The sequence below is a fragment of the Cheilinus undulatus genome, linkage group 2, assembly GCF_018320785.1.
Source record: "Cheilinus undulatus linkage group 2, ASM1832078v1, whole genome shotgun sequence".
In the NCBI taxonomy this organism is placed as follows: Eukaryota; Metazoa; Chordata; class Actinopteri; order Labriformes; family Labridae; genus Cheilinus; species Cheilinus undulatus.
The window spans coordinates 34,385,505-34,403,588 of NC_054866.1; the positions used below are offsets into that span (position 1 = coordinate 34,385,505).

General features: G+C 38.5%; 1 protein-coding gene across 2 annotated transcripts in view; it reads right to left on the reverse strand.

Moving 5' to 3' along the window:
• Window positions 1-18,084, reverse strand: part of igsf9ba (immunoglobulin superfamily, member 9Ba) — a 126,627-nt gene that overhangs the window by 40,154 nt on the left and 68,389 nt on the right. For both annotated transcript variants that reach the window (XM_041797552.1, XM_041797561.1), the window contains exons 5-6: window positions 10,517-10,634; window positions 3,680-3,821 (exon numbers count right to left, since the gene is read on the reverse strand). In XM_041797552.1, the coding sequence (XP_041653486.1) occupies window positions 3,680-3,821; window positions 10,517-10,634 (260 nt within the window). The remainder of the gene's footprint in view (window positions 1-3,679; window positions 3,822-10,516; window positions 10,635-18,084) is intronic.

Here is an 18,084-nt window from a genome sequence, read left to right on the forward strand (position 1 = left end):
TCCGCAGTGGGCGTTCAGGCAACTTAAGTAAATTAGACAGCTGTATTCTATATGTTATGGTATGTTTAAATGTCACATAAAAATGGGATGAGAAACTTCAACAGCTGTAAATATGTGTTTATATTTGAGGGATATGACAGACTGAATTATAGCTTTTTAACTCAAGCACTACTCAGCTAAGACCACTGTAGTTTAAATATTTGCCCTTATTTTGTCTTTCCACCACACCATAGAAAGTATCGATAGTGGTATTGATAAGAACTCAGATCAGCACTTTCAGCATGTGCTGTACATAGAATTAAAAGAATAGAAATAAAACACTTGACAATAACAACTTTTAAAAATCTAAAAACACAAAAATATACTTAAACTATAAAAAAAATGCTGTGATTAATCATGATTAATCACAGCGTAGAGATGTGATTAACTTGTTTATTCTTTTAATCGAGTAACAGCACTAATAAATATAAATATATATTTAAAAAAAAAAAAGTATTATGTAATTAAGCCAAAAGCTGCATACCTTAATTGTGCCTTTATATTTTAGTTTTCAGAAAATTGATTTATATATAGAATGAAATTGATCATTATCAGGCTGATTGGATTGATTTGAGAGAAATTAAAGGGTTGCACATTCACAAGAAGTATGAAACGTGTGTGGTAACACTGAGCACAGAAAAAACATGAAAATAAACTATTATTTGGTGACAAACAAATATTTCTGTGAATAAAAACATGCAGGGAAGCCATAGCAGTTGTTACATATGATGTAATACTGCTCATAATGTGATGTATTATATTTGTACCATACAAGTCCACAGTATGATTTAATCATATGCCTGTATACGTATGAGAGAAAAGGAAGAGAATAAAAGCAAAATGTCTAGAATATATTATTTAAAAATACATAAGAAATGAGGAAAAGTATCATTATGTGTTAGAAATGTTACTACTTGAATTACATCTTTGTGAGTTTAGAGTCATTGGTGGCTGGTGTTTTTTTCTCCAGGGGGAGGGGTTTGAAATTTCTAATTTGAACTGTGATGTCATCTTAGTATGTTAGCTGGTATATCATTAATTTAAGAAAACAAACTTAACTTGAGAGATCTTGTAATTTATTTGAAGTAAAACTGATTATTTTCTAAAGTTCAGGAAAGGAGAGACAGATTTAAAGTATTAATGATGTCTGCATGTGACCTAAAAAGGCGAACAAGATTGTAAAGGAAGACGGTTGATATGATACTGAACTGTAAAACTAAAAGAATGAGTATAAGCAAAGGAAAAGACTTCAGCTGACATGGGTCCATCTGTTCTGCCCAAAACTTTACAAACTTAAAATGTTTGCTTAGTTAAACACTGAAACATCTCACTTTCGAGGAGATTTAGCAGCCGTCCACATAGAGGCGAGTTTAGGATTATCTGCAAAAGGTTTTTATTTGTTCAAATATTTCTTGGGCTTTTTATACCTTTATTTATAGAGGAGGACAGTGGATAGATTTGGAAACATGAATAAAAGAATGGGGGAGTAGTAGTCACGAGCCAGACTTGACTTGCCTGCGTACATGGGGCCAACTTAACAGCAGGACCATTTATGCCCCCTAATGTTTTATCATATTAGTGTTTCATACACACAGAACTGGCGTTCTTGGAGAGCGAAAATGCTACTTTTTAAAAGCTGCCCTCAGAGTGAACAAATCTGTGCATACAACCATTTTGTCCTTGTGTGTACAACCAAGCACGTCTTTCCTGAAACGATCACGGCATAGCCCCATTAACCAACATGCACTAACCCCGCAAACAACAACATCAATTAAAGCAAAATCTCCTGCTCCTCTACTATGACCACATGGTCATGGAGAACAGCATACGCCACATGTTCCTAACCTTGCAAAGCAGATGGATAGGCCCGTTTCTGTGTTTCTCACTGGCGAATCCATCTTGCAAAGCCCCCGTCTAAACCGTTTGGATCCGGTTAGAAAGTGATAGGACTAATCAGCGTCAAGGGGCAGTACTTTCAGGCGTGGTGGATTTGGGACATAAGCAAGCAGCAACAAGAGGCCAGTGTTATTATGGTGGATGCTGCTAAAGCGCCAGTTTTATCAGAACTTCACCACATTTCTTCGTTAAATGAAGAACAAAGAACAGAAATGAGTTGTTTTCTTTTCAAAAATGACAAAAGTCATGTACTGACATGTCTACAGTCGCCATGGATCGGGTTATGCAGTTTTATATGGAGTTTATTCCTTGGTAGCTGCGCGCGCGCACCTTGGTAGCGGCGACGACGTCACGTGTTTTGTTGCTCTGATTGGCCCATAAAGATGTGACAGACAGAACATTCATCCAATAACCCTCCGGCTTTTTTTCAAAGCCCTTTCCCAAACGCTCTGTATGAGTGGTTTTCCAGATGGATGTGTGAAACACATCTATCTGGCGTGCCAGGTTAACATGTTCCTAGATCCATTGCAGAGTGCAACCAGTAGGGCAGTCCAGAGAAAAGAAAGAGAAAAGTTTTGGGCTAGCTTGCTCCTCAATCATCTTCTCTGTTTTTGGTATAATATATAAATATATTGATTTCATCTCTGTGATGAAAAGGCCTTATTAAGGTAAAACTTCTGAAGATAAACAGGGCTGTGACAGCAGAGAGACACAGCCAAAACACAGCACACATGCGGCTGGTACAAAAGCTATGATGCCATGAGCTGGAGCTGAGACATGCTGCAGTGGTCACACAGTAAGTATGCACCCAGTCTGATAAAAATTTGAAGGACAAAATCCAAAGACATAAGAGGTATTCTGTTGACTGGGGGGGTCTACAGACAGAAAGTTTTTTGCAGGATTTTGAAGTTAGGAGATGCTTGGTTAGATTCTTAGCATCTTTACAGTCTTTAATACTACAGTTGTACCACTGGTTAAAAGTTGATGGCCTGATGATCAGCAAATTAAGTGAATGGAGATGCAATTTTTCTGCTAACTCCTAGGTTCAGTCACTATTCTAATACAGCATGTTTAAAGAATAGCTTCCTCATCTTCACAGTTTAGATGCCTTTAACCATTGAGCCCCGCCAGTCTGTTTATACTTACGATGTTTTTATATGGTTCTTTAGAGGTGATCTTCTCTATCCTTCAAAAAAGGAAGAAATTCTAGATAGACACTGTGAAAGCTGATTAAAATGGACATGAACACTCCAGTTTACTTCCTCACACACTTCAAAAATATTTTTTTAGTCCAACTCCCATTCACTGGTTCTTCCTCCGTCCTTGTTCTGTCTGCCACTCTTTCCTTTTTAAACCCTCCCAGACTCTAAAGACGGACTCTGGAGTCCCCGCTGAGTTCCTGGCTCGGCTTCAGATCAGCACTGCATGATGACACAAGGCCTGAGTCATGTGAGATCGCCATCAGACTGCACTAACTCGCCTGGCACTGTCCAGACAGACCCCCACTAGGCTGCACGCTCTGCTTCTGGGGCCACAGCGGGACAGGGGCACTGACAAACACACATATACACTCGCACATGCACAGCGAAGGGCTTGAGGACACACAATGTCACTGCACCACAAAAGCTCTGAGGAAAAACACTTGATTTGATGATTTGAATGCCCAGTCTTAACCTGGCAGAAGTGTTGAAGTACAGAAGACACAGCAGCTACAGTACAGAGGTGAACTTGATCATAACTTTACTTCTTGAAGTAGACGTTGTCCTCCTCCCAGAACCAGGTGTAAGTCAGGTTGCCAGGGTACGCCTCTGCTTGGCAGGTGAAGAGTGCATTCTGGGATATGTTTACAGTGACGTTTTCTGGTGGGGAGACGATATATGGAGGCCCTGAAGAGACAGAAACAAATGTTTTAGCTTTTCCTGCACCTATCAACTGTGTTTAACCCTTAAAAGCTGCAAATAGTTTTTTAAATGCAGTGAGCTATGAAAAAAACATTCCTTTGGCCCTATTTTTTGGTTTCCACTAACTCCAAAGGGAAATAAACGACCAGCTTCCAGCATGTTGTGCATCTGCTGTTTAGTATATAAATAGAAGTGTACTGGAGAACTAAAACATCTCCCACCAAGAGAATAGGAAGCCTAAACCACAAAAGTAAGATGTGGTGTGTAAAATCATCATAGGATATTCTGAGGTACCTCCAACATTACAGTACAAAATACTGGCAAAAATAGTGCAAGGAAAAACAAAAAATAATGTGTATTTAAAAAGTATTCAGTGGATGAGGACTTAACTAAAGAAAGCATGCCTTAAAGAATAAAAGGAAGTGCACATTTAGTAAGCTAAGTATTACAGTAATGGCAGACAGAATTAGATACAGACCCAGGCTCCATGGATCTCCAGGTGATGACCACATCAGTAACACTACCCCACGTATACAGCAGCAGAATATTACAAGATATCAAATGCAATTGTACAATATAAGAAAGAAAATTACACATGGCAGTGGTAGGTCTGTGAAATTAAAACTGCACAATTTAATGAACATGCTTAAGCACAAAACAGACAAATACATTTACACCAGATAATCCATTAAAACAAAAACAGTGACCTGAATCTAGTCCTGGTTTTAGTGATTTAAAGGGCAAGGATCAAAATTAGGTCCTTCCCATTCAGCTAAAAACAATCATAATGAGTGAACACAGTATTTCGGAGCACCTCAATGTCTAGAGAGCAGACCCAAATCTACCTGACAATACTTTCTCACCACATCTTAGAAGAGCATCCTCACTAAAACTCGCATGTCTAAATATTTCAACATGTCTCTAAGCCAAGTGGAACTTATAAATTCAGGAAGTATACACTCACTACTGGTGCAACATCTGTTCTTATGTTTCAAATTGAACATTTACATTTATTGTTTGCCATTTCACCACACAGTAATCAACCAATTTGTTGTTTTGATATGTCTATAGGATCTTGGTACCTTGCTGTAGTTTGTTTTATATGAAGACATTTTGGAGCTTTCTGAAGGGCCTTGACCATGCAGTTGGGTCCAACTCAGGGACTTTATTTTCGATAACAGAAACCTTTTTTGATGCTTTTTAGTAACCATTAGGCTCTTCTTTGTACATGAATTACATAATGTGAATCCAGTGATATTTAACTTAGCCCTACTCAGGACCAACATTGTTCAAAAATATTTTTGTAGGAGCCATAAACGAAAAAACATCTGTATGTTCTATCCCATTTGTGTCACTCTCTTATCCTTTTTTGCCACTTTCCTTCTATTTTTGCCACTTCATAACTCCTCTTCATTACTTTTTGCACAATTTTGCCACTTTTAAACCAATTTTTGTCACCTTTCACCCTTTTTGCAAGTCTTTAACCCCTTTTACCAACTTTCCTGCCAATTATTGCCCCAGTGAGTCACTCTTTGACACATTTTCACTACTTTGCCAGGCTACTTTTGCTATATTTTTGCCACATTTAACCCATTTTTGATACGTTTTGCCCTTTGTGCCTTTTAAAACTAAATTTTTGCCATTCTTTAACCCCTTTCAAACCACTTTTCCTGCATTTTTATCACTTTTGTGCCACTTTTTTAACCCATTTTCATTACTTTTTTGCACTATTTTTTGACACTTTAACCAATTTCTTATCAATTTTGCAAATTTTTTCCTCTTTTACCATTTTTTTGGCACATTTTAACCTCTTTTCACAAATTCTTCTGCCAATTTTCGTCCCTTTGTGCCACTTCACAACCAGTTTTACTACAAATCACCAATTCTTTCTACTCTCTAACCCCTTTTTTACCACTTTATCTGACCATTTTTTCAAAATTTCTGCCAGCCTTAACCCTTTTTTATATATTTACTAATAATGGCTGACAAGTACATTTCTGTGAAAACAGATAAAATGTTAATCCACCCCAAAAAATATTTCAATATTAATCATTTTTGAGATAGATGTAACAGCTGCAGACATTTAAAGCCAATGAAAACCCCAACATTTTCTTTTCCTCCTTATCTGAATTTAATGATCTTTTTGGGGCCAGACAGGAAGCTTTGGGGGGCCTGATATGGCCCCTGGGCTACCAGTTGATCATCAGTGCTGTAAAAGATATCCTGATATGAGTTCAATTTAAAATGAAACAAAAGTTATAAAGTGAGATATGTGCTTAATTGCAACTACTGTGTACCAAAAAAAAAAACAAAAAACAAAAACAAAACAAAACAAAACAAAACAAAACAAAACAAAAAAAAAAATCAAAAAATGTGATTTTGTACATGCTGCTTTGTGCAACACTGGACACTTTCTTCACCTTCAGGGACGTTCAGGGCCCCTGGTCTTTGGCACTGTTATTTTGGGGGTCATAGGCTGAAAAGTTTGGAAACCTTTGGTTTATACTGCAATTAGGGATGGGTATTGTTATTCTTAACTGACACTGATACCTTATTGACTCCACTTGATCTGAGTCCTAATCTATGCCATTATGGATACTTCTCAGTTTTGTTGAGACAGGCTGATACTGGGGATGCACAATATTGGATTTTATGTCGATTTATGATATGCCAGTATTTATAAAGTAATTTTAGCTGGTACCAATATCAATGCCAATATTTAAATATATTTCAGACCTAAAAGTTTAAGGATGAACAAATTAACAAATTTGGGTCCTTAAAACACACTTTGAAGAGTGAGAATGATGATGAATAAACAAAAGGACATAAACTGATGTAGGTCCTTAAACTCCACTATTTTTTTGTTCATGCAGCCAATATTTACAGCTGATAAAGGCAGATTTTAATAGCCAAAATATCAGTAAAATATCTATATAATATATATTTCTAGCCATACAGATATAAAATATCTGCAGAAATTTCTCATATCTCCCAATGTCAGTAATTCCGGTTTCAGCTCATATCTGCTTATAATACTGTGCATCCTCTTAAGGACTCAAAGTGCATGCTGGGGTTTTTTCCTTACACTTAAATATGATCAAGAAATGTGTTGCAGCAAACTTAAATCTTAAAAGTGAGCATTAACAAATAATGAAACATCCTGTTGAACCAAATTTTTTACTGTGAACATTTTTCTAGGGATTGGTGTGATTCAAAGCACACAGTTCATCATACATTATTTACAGTACATTCCTACAGTCTGATGTAAAACACAGTGAGCAGACAGCTATCGTAACCTTACTAGTAGTAAGCGTCTGCATGCCTCTCATAGTAACCTCTTCATGGCCTCAGGATCTCCAGGTTTGCTCCAAACTCTCAATAAAACAGCAGAGGCCATGAAAGGTAAGCTGTCTTTTATGAGTGGGCCCAGATACAAGCCTGGGCTTTATTTCCATCTCAGCGCGTTCAGCTTTTATGCATCAGGTGGGACGGCTGACAGTGCTGTGCGGGTGTCTCACACTACAATTAAAAACAGATCAGAGGAGTGAGAATCATGACTCCTCAGATGTCTGTTTGTTATTGATCTGAGTCATAATAATAACCCTCTTTTTATTTCACAGAGCTCCTCATGCCAATGCTCAACCAGACTCAATGTCCACTGCAAACACTTAAATACACATGACAAGGAGGCTGTGTTTTCAGTCAATTTTTCAGCAGGATTACAGGAAAACTACTGCTCTGACTTGCATGGGACATGGAGGATAGATGCAGGACCGGCCAGGGATGAACTCTTTACAGTTTGGATTACATTCACAATTAAAAATGACTTTCTTATTAATTCATCTGCAGACTTCTAACAGTGTGTCATACATAGTTGCCAACATCACACTTCTTTCTGATGTGATTTTGGTCTTAATAAGGAAGAGGTTATCAGTTGAGAAGAACTGATTCTGCTTTTTCTTATATCCAAAATTCTTGTTAAAAACTAGGACTGACCTGAAATTCAATAATTATTTAAATAAGCCTCATTCGACTGATGTAACTGAGTTCATTCAGCTTCAGCTATGTGGGTGTTATATGTCTAATTTTACATAGATTTGCCTGTTGTCTCAAAGAAATCAATGACTTGTAGCCTATCTTGGTATATTTATCAACTTATTCATGCTTTTAATCAATCTCCTCAGTGCGTACATGAATGTAATTAAGATACATATCCTCATTTAATTAGGCCACTGGACCAGCAGCATCTCAGCTTGCTTCTTTTTTTGAAATTTTCCTGATAGCCCATGATGTCACGAAAACAAACCCTCAGGAGTGTAAGAGCATTTTGAACAAGTTAAAAAATGATCTCAAAAAAGTAAAATGCAAATTGTGCAAACAGCTTTTGTCATACCACTCCACTAATAGTAACATGGCCTACGACTGAAAACAGGAAATTTAATTTTTCTTGTCATACTAAAAAAAAAAGGATCCAATCCATGGCTTCAATCCATAAACCTATCTGAAGGAGTATATCTAAGTGAAATGTACTGAAACATGTGTATGTGACTGAAAAATTCAAATCATTATTTTGCTGAGAAGCATCCCCACAGCATGATGCTGCCACCACCTTGCTTCGCAGTGGGGATGGTGTGTTTGTGGTGATGTACAGAACATTACGTGTTGTCTGATGGCCAGAAAGCACCATTTTGCTCTCATTAGACTAAAGAACTTTCTTCCAATTGACCATGGAGTCTCCCTCATGCCTTTTGGCAAACTCTAGTCGAGATTTAGAAGTTTACTTCAGCAGTGGCTTTCTCTTTGCCACTCTCCCATAAAGCTTTGACTGGTGAAGAACCCGGGCAACAGTTGTTTTATGCAGAGTCTCTCATTTCAGCTGCTGAAGCTTGTAACTCCTTCTGAGTAGGTGGCCTCTCTCACTATCCTTCTTGCACAGTCACTCAGTCTGTGAGGATAGCCTGGTCTAGGCAGATTTTACATATGTGCCATATTCCTCCTACTTCTTGATGGTTTTAACTGAGCTGAAGGGGATGTTCAGTGCCTTGGATTTTTTTTTGTATCCATCCCCTGACTTATGCTTTCCAATAACCTTTTCTTTAAGTTGGTGGAGTGGTCTTTCATTGTCACAATGTAATGATAGCCAGGAATACATATTAACTGGTGACTGGACTCTCCAGACACAGGTGTCTTTATACTATAGTCACTTGAGACACATTCACTGCCCTCTGGTGATCCCCATTGTGAGACTACTAGCACCAACTGCCTGGAATTCTGTTGAATTAGGCCAGGCACTTTAAATGGGGGTGAATATTTATGCTGTCAGTGATTTAGCCTTATTTATTTTTATTTAACTGACATTACTTTGTAGAGATCTGTTATCCCCCTTATATTAAGAGATTTGTTTGTATTATTTTTAATTAAAAAAGACAAATTATATTGACCATGATTTATTTATAAAATCAATAAAAGGGTAAAACATCCAAGGGGGTGAGAACAATTTATAGGCACTGTACCTGTCACCTTGGCCGGTGAGTCAGAGATTTGATAGTTCAGGCCCTGTACCAGATCCCTTCTTAATGCACCTCTGAACCTCTTGCAACAGTATAGTAACTATAATCTTAAAAGTTTTGCAGCTGAAGCCATTCTGCAACAAGCAGAGTACAAAATGTACTTTCCATAAGCTTTCATTTTTAGATGAAATTTCTCAATACAACACAAAATCTCTTACAAACACAGAGGTTTTACAAAGATCTTTTTTAAAAAATAAAAATGTAGATAATTAAAAATAAGTAGTATTGTGTTCAGAGTTCTTCTATGGTGTGCTCTATACAGTCAGGTGTTACTTTGTGCCAAAGCTGAATGTCCAGGTCATGTCATCCTGTTGAACAACTGCTGCAGTTCGTTGTGTTTCTGAAAAAAAAAAAAAGCTGCCACAGAATAAGCTATCTATTGGAGGCCTGCAGACTTGATGCAGTTGCATCACATGCACCAGTGCTCACACTCTACACAAAGCTACAATGCTTTTATAATGTGTGTGTGTGTGTGTGTGTGTGTTCATTTACTACAGTGGGAACAAAGAAAGGAGTAATTCCTCTGCTCTGTTTGCACCTACAGAAGACAGGACATTAAAATAACTCCAGCATAAAGGCAAGATGCTCTGTTTCCTGTTAAATACACACTGTTAACTCCCCCTCAGCCCCGCTGGATCAGGAGACTGAGGGAGCTGCAGGCTGGCATCACAGCCATCTATCTGATCTGTGTCTAGCAGAGAGCCTAGTTAATGGACCGGAGACAGACAGGGACGTTCTCACACACAGATCCTGTTGAACACACATATCTGTGCACAGAAGCATGCACACACACAGAGGTCCCAGACTGAGCTATTGACTGACTGATACAGACTCACAGGGTGCTGTATGTTAGATACATCAGCACACAGGAGAGTTGCATGGCTCTGCTTTAAAATGCTGCTACAGTAAATGCCTCCAAGTATAAATAATGGAACCTAGCTACTTTCAGTGATGCAAATGCAATATTTGGCCCTGAGGTAAAGGGTTGGAAACATGTTTTTATCATTTCAAATACTCCTGATCAGTGCAGATGTTTCTGAAGATAGCAATTACTATTAATGTCTTCCATGTAGAGCCTGGAACAGTGTCTTTTATTCATGGAGAACATACCTTGAACCAGCAAACGGGTGGTGTGGAGAACCTCTCCCTGGTCACTGTAGGCTCGACATGTGTACGCCCCTCTGTCATCTCGAGTGATGCCAAGAATGGTCAGACTGCCATCGTGTACCTGCAGACACACAGAGGAGACAGATTAACATCCACACTTTACCACTAAATGTGAAAATGATATGTTAAAGACATGAAGCAGGGCATTTTATAGTTGGATCAGCTGACTTATAGGATATAAATATAAAATGAGTGGTTACATTGGTCAATCATTACATTTTTCATGTCAAAAAAAAGGTTAACTTTCTCTGGTTCAAGCTTTTGAATATATATCAGGATTAAGCATTATTTTTTTTTCAACCAAAGATTCAAAAATATCACAGTATTAGGGTTGAAATTATTAGATTTTTTTACAGGCAATAAAAATGGAAAATATCTTTAGTCTTTATAAAAATGAGCAGCATTTTTTCTGTTATTGAAACAACTGATGTTACCAGAAAGAGCCAAAATCAGATAGATTTAAACTGTCAGATTTTTAATCATATTGCAAGATGCCATTACCATCCTTTAATAAATGTCAGAAAATGTCCTCACCCTACAGAGACATTTTCAAATAGTTTTAAACAACATTTTACTACAGCTGTGAATTCTTACATTTAAGAAGCTGGGCCCCTGGTGAATGACACAAGCCAAAAAGCATTGGTAGAATAAGCTGTTCTCTAAACTACAAGTGTTGCTGGAACTTTCTGTGTGCTTCAGCATCCTCTATGCACCTTGGAAGTTGGTGAAGTTATGGCAGATATAACTAACAATCAAGACATCACACATGTTTGAATTTGTTGCTTAAATGAAGCTTAGCGTTAGTTAATGCAGGACACCGAAGTCATACACCCAGCTGTGATCAGCCCCATTATCACCTCCCAGCTCCCACAGCCAAGCACAGCTCTTTTTCTCAACACAGCGTTCCATTTAAATATGACCCCCTTCTCTATAATCCCTGCTTGCATTAATGCTGAGGCACATAACTGCTGCCAGCAAAGCTTGACTTCCTCAACCCCAGCCTCCTCCCTTATAGCAAAAGGCGGTTGTCATATTCAGATTCAAGTTAATATAGATTAATTGCTTTGAACACATCTTGTTGTATTCAATACACATTGTCACAAATATTTCTATCCATATGGGGGTTTCTAGCCATGCGCTCCCTGGAAAGTCAAAGCATGCTGCTTGACTAACCCAGGAAGCATCTTTTGAGCAGAGCCTTCTCCACCAAGTAAAACTGTGAATCCACTTAGCAATAAAATGGTTACATGTATGACGAGAGTGTTCCTAACTGAAGAAGAAAATAAATAAATGTAAACAAGCCATGCTCATAGAATAGAAGCCTTAATGGCCATACTTTGACGTTCTTCCCTCTCTTTCAGAGTTTACATTCACATTGTTCATATTGCAACTGTTTTACCTGATTTCAGTTCATCTACCTTTGTCACTGATGATGTTGTTGTTCTCAGTGATTATTTCTATAGAATTTGCTTTATTGTGCGGAGGTTTTAATGTGCTTGGAATCTCAACAGCATTGGAAATGAGGGAAACCTCAATGTCTTCTTGAGAATAAATAAAGGTTTGAATGAATACTTCAACATCATTTTGATGCCGCTGGAGCTAGCTATTAGTGATCTTGAGATTGATGGTGCCAAATAGTGATGATAAAAATTGCTTTTTGGATTTATTTTGGAAATATTATGACAAGAGGCATGTTTTCAAGTTGTCTGTCTGTACATCCTTCTCTAAATAACTGTAAGAGATTTTATTAAAACTTTGCAAAAACGTCTTTCATAACTTCAGGATGAACTGAATAGATTATGGAGATCATAGGTCAGGGCCTCTGTTTACCCTTGCACTAAAGATTTCCACTATCACAGAATCTACCACAGCCCTTCTTCTTCACCCACCACTTTATTTTCACTGTAGGGACTCATGGAGAATGTTATACTTGATTGTATAATTGCGGAGAAAAAACTAAGATATCTAACTCAAAATGCAGTATATTTAAGGCAGTGTAACACAAAATAGTGTACTTTCTGTACATCCTGACAACACAGAACATCCTCCACTCCATAGTTGGTACTCAGTGAGTAAATGTTGAGATTCATCTCTAAAGAAAATCTATCACACTCTATAAAGTCATGAATCTGCCATGTTGCAGTGAACTCCACCTCTGAATCCTGCACGTGGTAACTGTGGAAACGTCTCGCTGTGTGTTGCTGCTGCATCCCTGTGTGCAGCTCGCTGATGAGAAGCAATAAGTGTTGAAGAAACACATTAACCAAACCTAATAGAAACAGCCTCATAAATTATGCAACAGGTTGCGAGAGGCTCTGTCCATTCAAGTCACACACAGCTGTAGTGTGTCCATTCATGCAGCTGCTGTGCCTGCAGAATTATTCCCATTCATCCATCTTCACATGTTTCATAGAGAGATGCTGCGAGTGGATCAACCCGAGCAACGTTTAACTTCTGTCAGTGTGTTGGCAAACTGAGTCATCATCTCACACATTGTCTCTCATGAGATCACACTTCGTGCATTGTGGCTGTAACCACAACATGTGCGTCCTGCTGAGAAGCTGCAAGTGTAAACCAAACACTGATGAGTTGTGAAACATCGGTCTGAGACAGTGAAGACATTTGTATTGATTAAAAAAGGAAGAAAATGGTCTTTATTTTAATTATATGCTTGTACTGATGACTGCAGCTGCTTCTGCATGTTTTCAGCCTCTTTCATATACCATTATGTTCCACTGAGCAGCTGGCTTTTAAAAAAGTTTCCTCTTCAAAATAATGCACCTTTTAATATATGGAGCTATATCTATCAAAGAAAAATGTTAAAGGAGTGTTTAGACAAAAAGTGAGGTCAGTTTATAACAATTTATAAGACAAGCCAAAGAGATTTTGTGTCTATAAACACTCCAAGTTTGCCCGTAGATTTCTTTGTTCTGTGATTCTTACAGACAAAGAAGCAGAATGTGTAATGATCTTTATACAGTGGCTTGCAAAAGTATTCATACCCCTTGAACTTTTCCACATTTCTTCACATTACAACCACTAACCTCAATACATTTTACTGGGATTTTGCCTGCACTCCACAAATCTGCCCTTTATGGAAGAGTAGCAAGAAGAAAGCCATTGTTAAAAAAAAGCCATAAGGAGTCTCGTTTGCAGTTTGCCAAAAGCCATGCTGGGGGGACAACGGAAGAAGGTGCTTGGTCAGATGAGCCCAACATTGAACTTTTTGGTCTAAACTTTTCAGAAAACTAACACTGCACACACCATCCCCCACCGTGAAACATAGGGGTGGCAGCATCATGCTGAGGGGTTCCTTTCTTCAGCCGGGACAGGGAAGCTGGTCAGAGTTGATGGCAAGATGGAAGGAGCCAAATACAGGGCAATCTTGGAGGAAAACCCGTAAGAATCAGCAAAAGACTTAAGCCTGGGGTGGAGGTTCACCTTCCAGCATGACAACGACCCTACACATACAGCCAGAGCTACAATGGGATGGTTTAGATTGAGGCATATTCATGTGTTAGAATGGCCAAGTTAAAGTTCAGACATAAATCCCATTGAGAATATGTGGCCAGACTTGAAAATTGCTGTTCACAGATGCTCTCTAACAAATCTGACTGAGCTTGAGCTATTTTGCAAAGAGGAATGGGTAAGAATTTAAGTCTCTATATGTGCAAAGTTGGTAGAGACATACCCCAAAAGACTTATAGACTTATAGCTGTAACTGCAGTGAAAGGTGGCTCTACACAATAATGACTCCAGGGGGCTGCATACTTTTGCACACCACACTTTCAGATTTTTCATTTGTAAAAAAAAACTTTGAAAGCCATGTTTAAATTTCTTTTCACAATTATGCATCACTTTATGTTGATCTATCACATGAAATCCCAATAAAATACATTTTTTTGTGGTTGTAATGTGAAGAAATGTGGAGAAGTTAAACAGGTATGAATACTTTTGTAAGCCACTGAATACTGTATGGGTCAAACTGATTTTATGTAGTCTTCTGTTTCATGGCTGAGCTGCTGTTGTTCCTAAACGCTTCCACTTTCTAATAGTATCACATAAAGTTGACTGTGGAGGATCCAGCAGGGACAAAATTTCACAAACTGTCTTATTGCTAGGATGGCATCAATCACAATATCACGCTTGAAGTCACTGAGCTCTTGAAAACAACCCATTCTGTATCGCAAATGTTTGCAATTGGTGACTGTATGGCTGAGTCTCAGATTGAAACACGAATTCAATGACTAACAGGAGTGGCCAAATACTTTTGTCCATATAGCGTATGTCTATTTAGGGCCTCCGTACATCATACTTTCTGAGAAAAAAATTTCTGGGCACACCATTGTGACCCAATGAAAACAGCTCTGTGACCCACTTCTGGGTCCTGACCTATGAGTTAAGAACCACTGGTCTAAATGAAACTTCTGAAAAGAAATAAAATATAAAACATACAAAACATAAGCGAGATATAAGGAAATATTATGACCCTTTCTTAAGCAGCTCTAAACAGCCTTTCTCAGAACACCTGGTGTTGTTTGTCCGTTTCCTTCTCACCCTGCCTTTTTCTTACGGGGGTGTGCAGACGTGAGTATAGCTTCCATTGCTGTGGGTTTGAGATCTATGGGTGAAGACAACAAGGGGGCAGGTATAACAACTGTCACTGTGACATCACAAGGAGCACAGATTCTGAACAGACTGTCTGATTTTGCGGCTTCAGACGTAGGCGGACCACGAACAAAGGATTGAGTTGGCCTATTTCACATTTTGTGGGTCGGTAGAGACTCCAGACACCCAAATATATGTAGAAAAATACTAAAGGTTGTCTTATTATAAAGATATGTTCCATTTAAGCTCTTATAAAGTAAATCAAGTACATTTCACATTGTTTTATTGGGACTGTTTGCTGACTAATGAAACCTTAGGGTGAATTCTCTACATGTAGCTCTACTGGTAGTTAATTTCAGAACAATAAACTCCACAGGATCAGTTGATATGTCACAGTCATCAGTCCGTTCCCATACTTTGTGTGCCAGAGCTGAACTCAATCTGAGGTGAGGGAGGGAAGATTAAAGAAAAGGAGGAGGAGGAAGTCTGCAGTAAATGAGGAGAAAAAGAGGACAGAGGATGGAAAAGAGCTGCAGATAAGGTGAGGCAGGAGATGAAGGCAGAATCTCAATTTCTGTGACTTCTGCCTCCGACATTTCCAGAGAGAGAGAGAGAGAGAGAGAGGCTGTATTCAGGCTCGGAAACAGCAGGAGGTTGTCATTGTTTTCCTGCTTGTTTTTATGCTTCTGCACTTTTGGGGGAAATCTTTAAAACCCCGCCTACGTTTCTGTCCTCTCCCGCACAACGGTATTGTTTTGTATCTTTGTTTAACAGTTCTGTGCAAATAAATCAAGCAATAAAGTGAAGTAAAGAGAGGAGGAGGAGGATGAGGCTTTCTCCTCTTTCATCCTGTATGTCACATTCCTGCCTTTCTCCATGACTTCTCCATGGATCTGAGCGTGTAGTTGAGCAAATATACCCTCATGCTTGCTCTCAAACACTCTGGGAAGGCCCAAGCTTTCCCAAGTTGAGTTTCTTTTTTCTTCAAACAGGCAAATGGATGAAGAAAGCTCCTAAATGCGCTGCTTCTCTGCATGTTTCAGTGTATAAAACCCAAGCCAGTGAAGTAAGGCATTTGGCTCTCACTAGCGATCTTCATTTTTAGTGTAACATTCATATTAGGACTAATGTAATATTGATGCAGAAGAGGGGGATTAATAATGCATCAGAATGTTGTCTAATCATTTACAGAGGGAACGTATTAAAAAGAGGCAACTGGAGGGAAAGATGGTGCAGCGAAGAGGGAAAAATAAAAGAGGCCCTGCACAGACGTAGTAATGTTTGCCCTCATCAGGCTGGATCACACAGACGGCGGTAAAGAGTCGATAACACCTACAGCAGACCGAATGTCAGTGACGTATGAGAATATGAAAGTATGCAGCAACAAGGATGAGTCCACCTTCAGACATATCAAATAAGCAGTGTAAAATATGCCCTTCAGTGCTCCAGTACTTTTGAATATTCAACAGCCTGTTAAGTTTGAAGTATTCCAGCAGTTTGTTTTGTGTAAGCACCTGCGACTTGATTTTCTGTTTAAACTGACCTCCCTTTTCTACTTCTCATTCACTCTTTTTATCTGACAATTACAAGTGTACCGTAATGATGCATGCAAGTACTCCCTCAAGTTTGATATGTGGAAGGGGAGAGCACTTGTGTTAGAAAAATGAAAGAAAGAATTCAAATGTCTCTTATTAAAAACATCTATGGAATGTGATTTATGCCAGAGTTTTCAAACCAGACTATCAATCTAACCTTGAAAATGACAGAAAAATAAGACTCACAGAATCAGTCAAAATCAAATCTTGATTCTCATTGCAAACCAACTATTGGATTCATTGTCATACTGCAAAATGTTAAAGTTATAAAGGTGCTGTTTTATAACTCAATGGCCAATAGGACCAGTCCTGCCCTCAGAATGAGCCCTGCCAGTTTTGATTTTTTGATGATGCCAATGCATGTGAGTAAGATCAGTGGCATTGGTGATAGCACCCTGGCTGAGAGTTACTTCATTTTGGAGCTAAGAATTATGTCAAGCTTTTTTTCTTGTGTTCTAAGGCTGAAAGTTTCTATTCATGCTACTTTTTTAACAAATTTCACCACTTTTTCTACCCATGCTGTCTCTGTTTTGCCACTCTTGAACTATTTTCTTGCTGCATTTTGCCCATCTAGCAACTTCTTTTTCCACTTTTAACACATTTTGCTTCTTTACCCCTTTTTAGGAACTTTTGGGAACTTTCTCGCCACTTTTAACAGTTTTTTTTTTTTACTCAAGGATCACTGTTGGTTCTTCTTTTTGCCATTTTCATACCCATTTTCTGTTTTTTCCCCATTTTGCCATTTTTAACCAATATTTGCTGCCTCCTTTCCATTTTTGCAATTTTACTCCATTTGCTCCACTTCTTTGCTGCTTTTTTCCCATTTTTGCAACTTCCTTTGCTCCTTTAAACCCATTTTTTGCTGCCTTTTGACATTTTTTCGCCACTTTTAACCCACTAAAACCTTTTGGCACTTTTTGGAACCTTTCTGTCCCCTTTTGTCCCTTTTTTGCCAACCGTGGCAACTGTGTTTTGCTACTCCTTTGTGCCACTTTTAATCCAAATCTGCCCCCTTTTTTAAATCAGTTTTTGCCACTTCTTTTGCCCTTTGTGCCACTTCAAACCAATCTTTGCCACATTTCACCCAATTTGCCACTTCAACCCATTTCTGCCACTTTTCAAGAATTTTTTTGTCTCTTTTCACAGTTACATCACAGCTAAACCAAACAAAGGACCAGGATTTTGCTGACTTCCATGGGCCCCCAGCTTGGCTGTGCCCAAGAAAGCTCTCCCCTTTAATTCAAGTCTTGAAGATGCAAAATATGTTATTTGACAGGCATGTACTCTCTGCTGTCAGTTTTTTGTCGT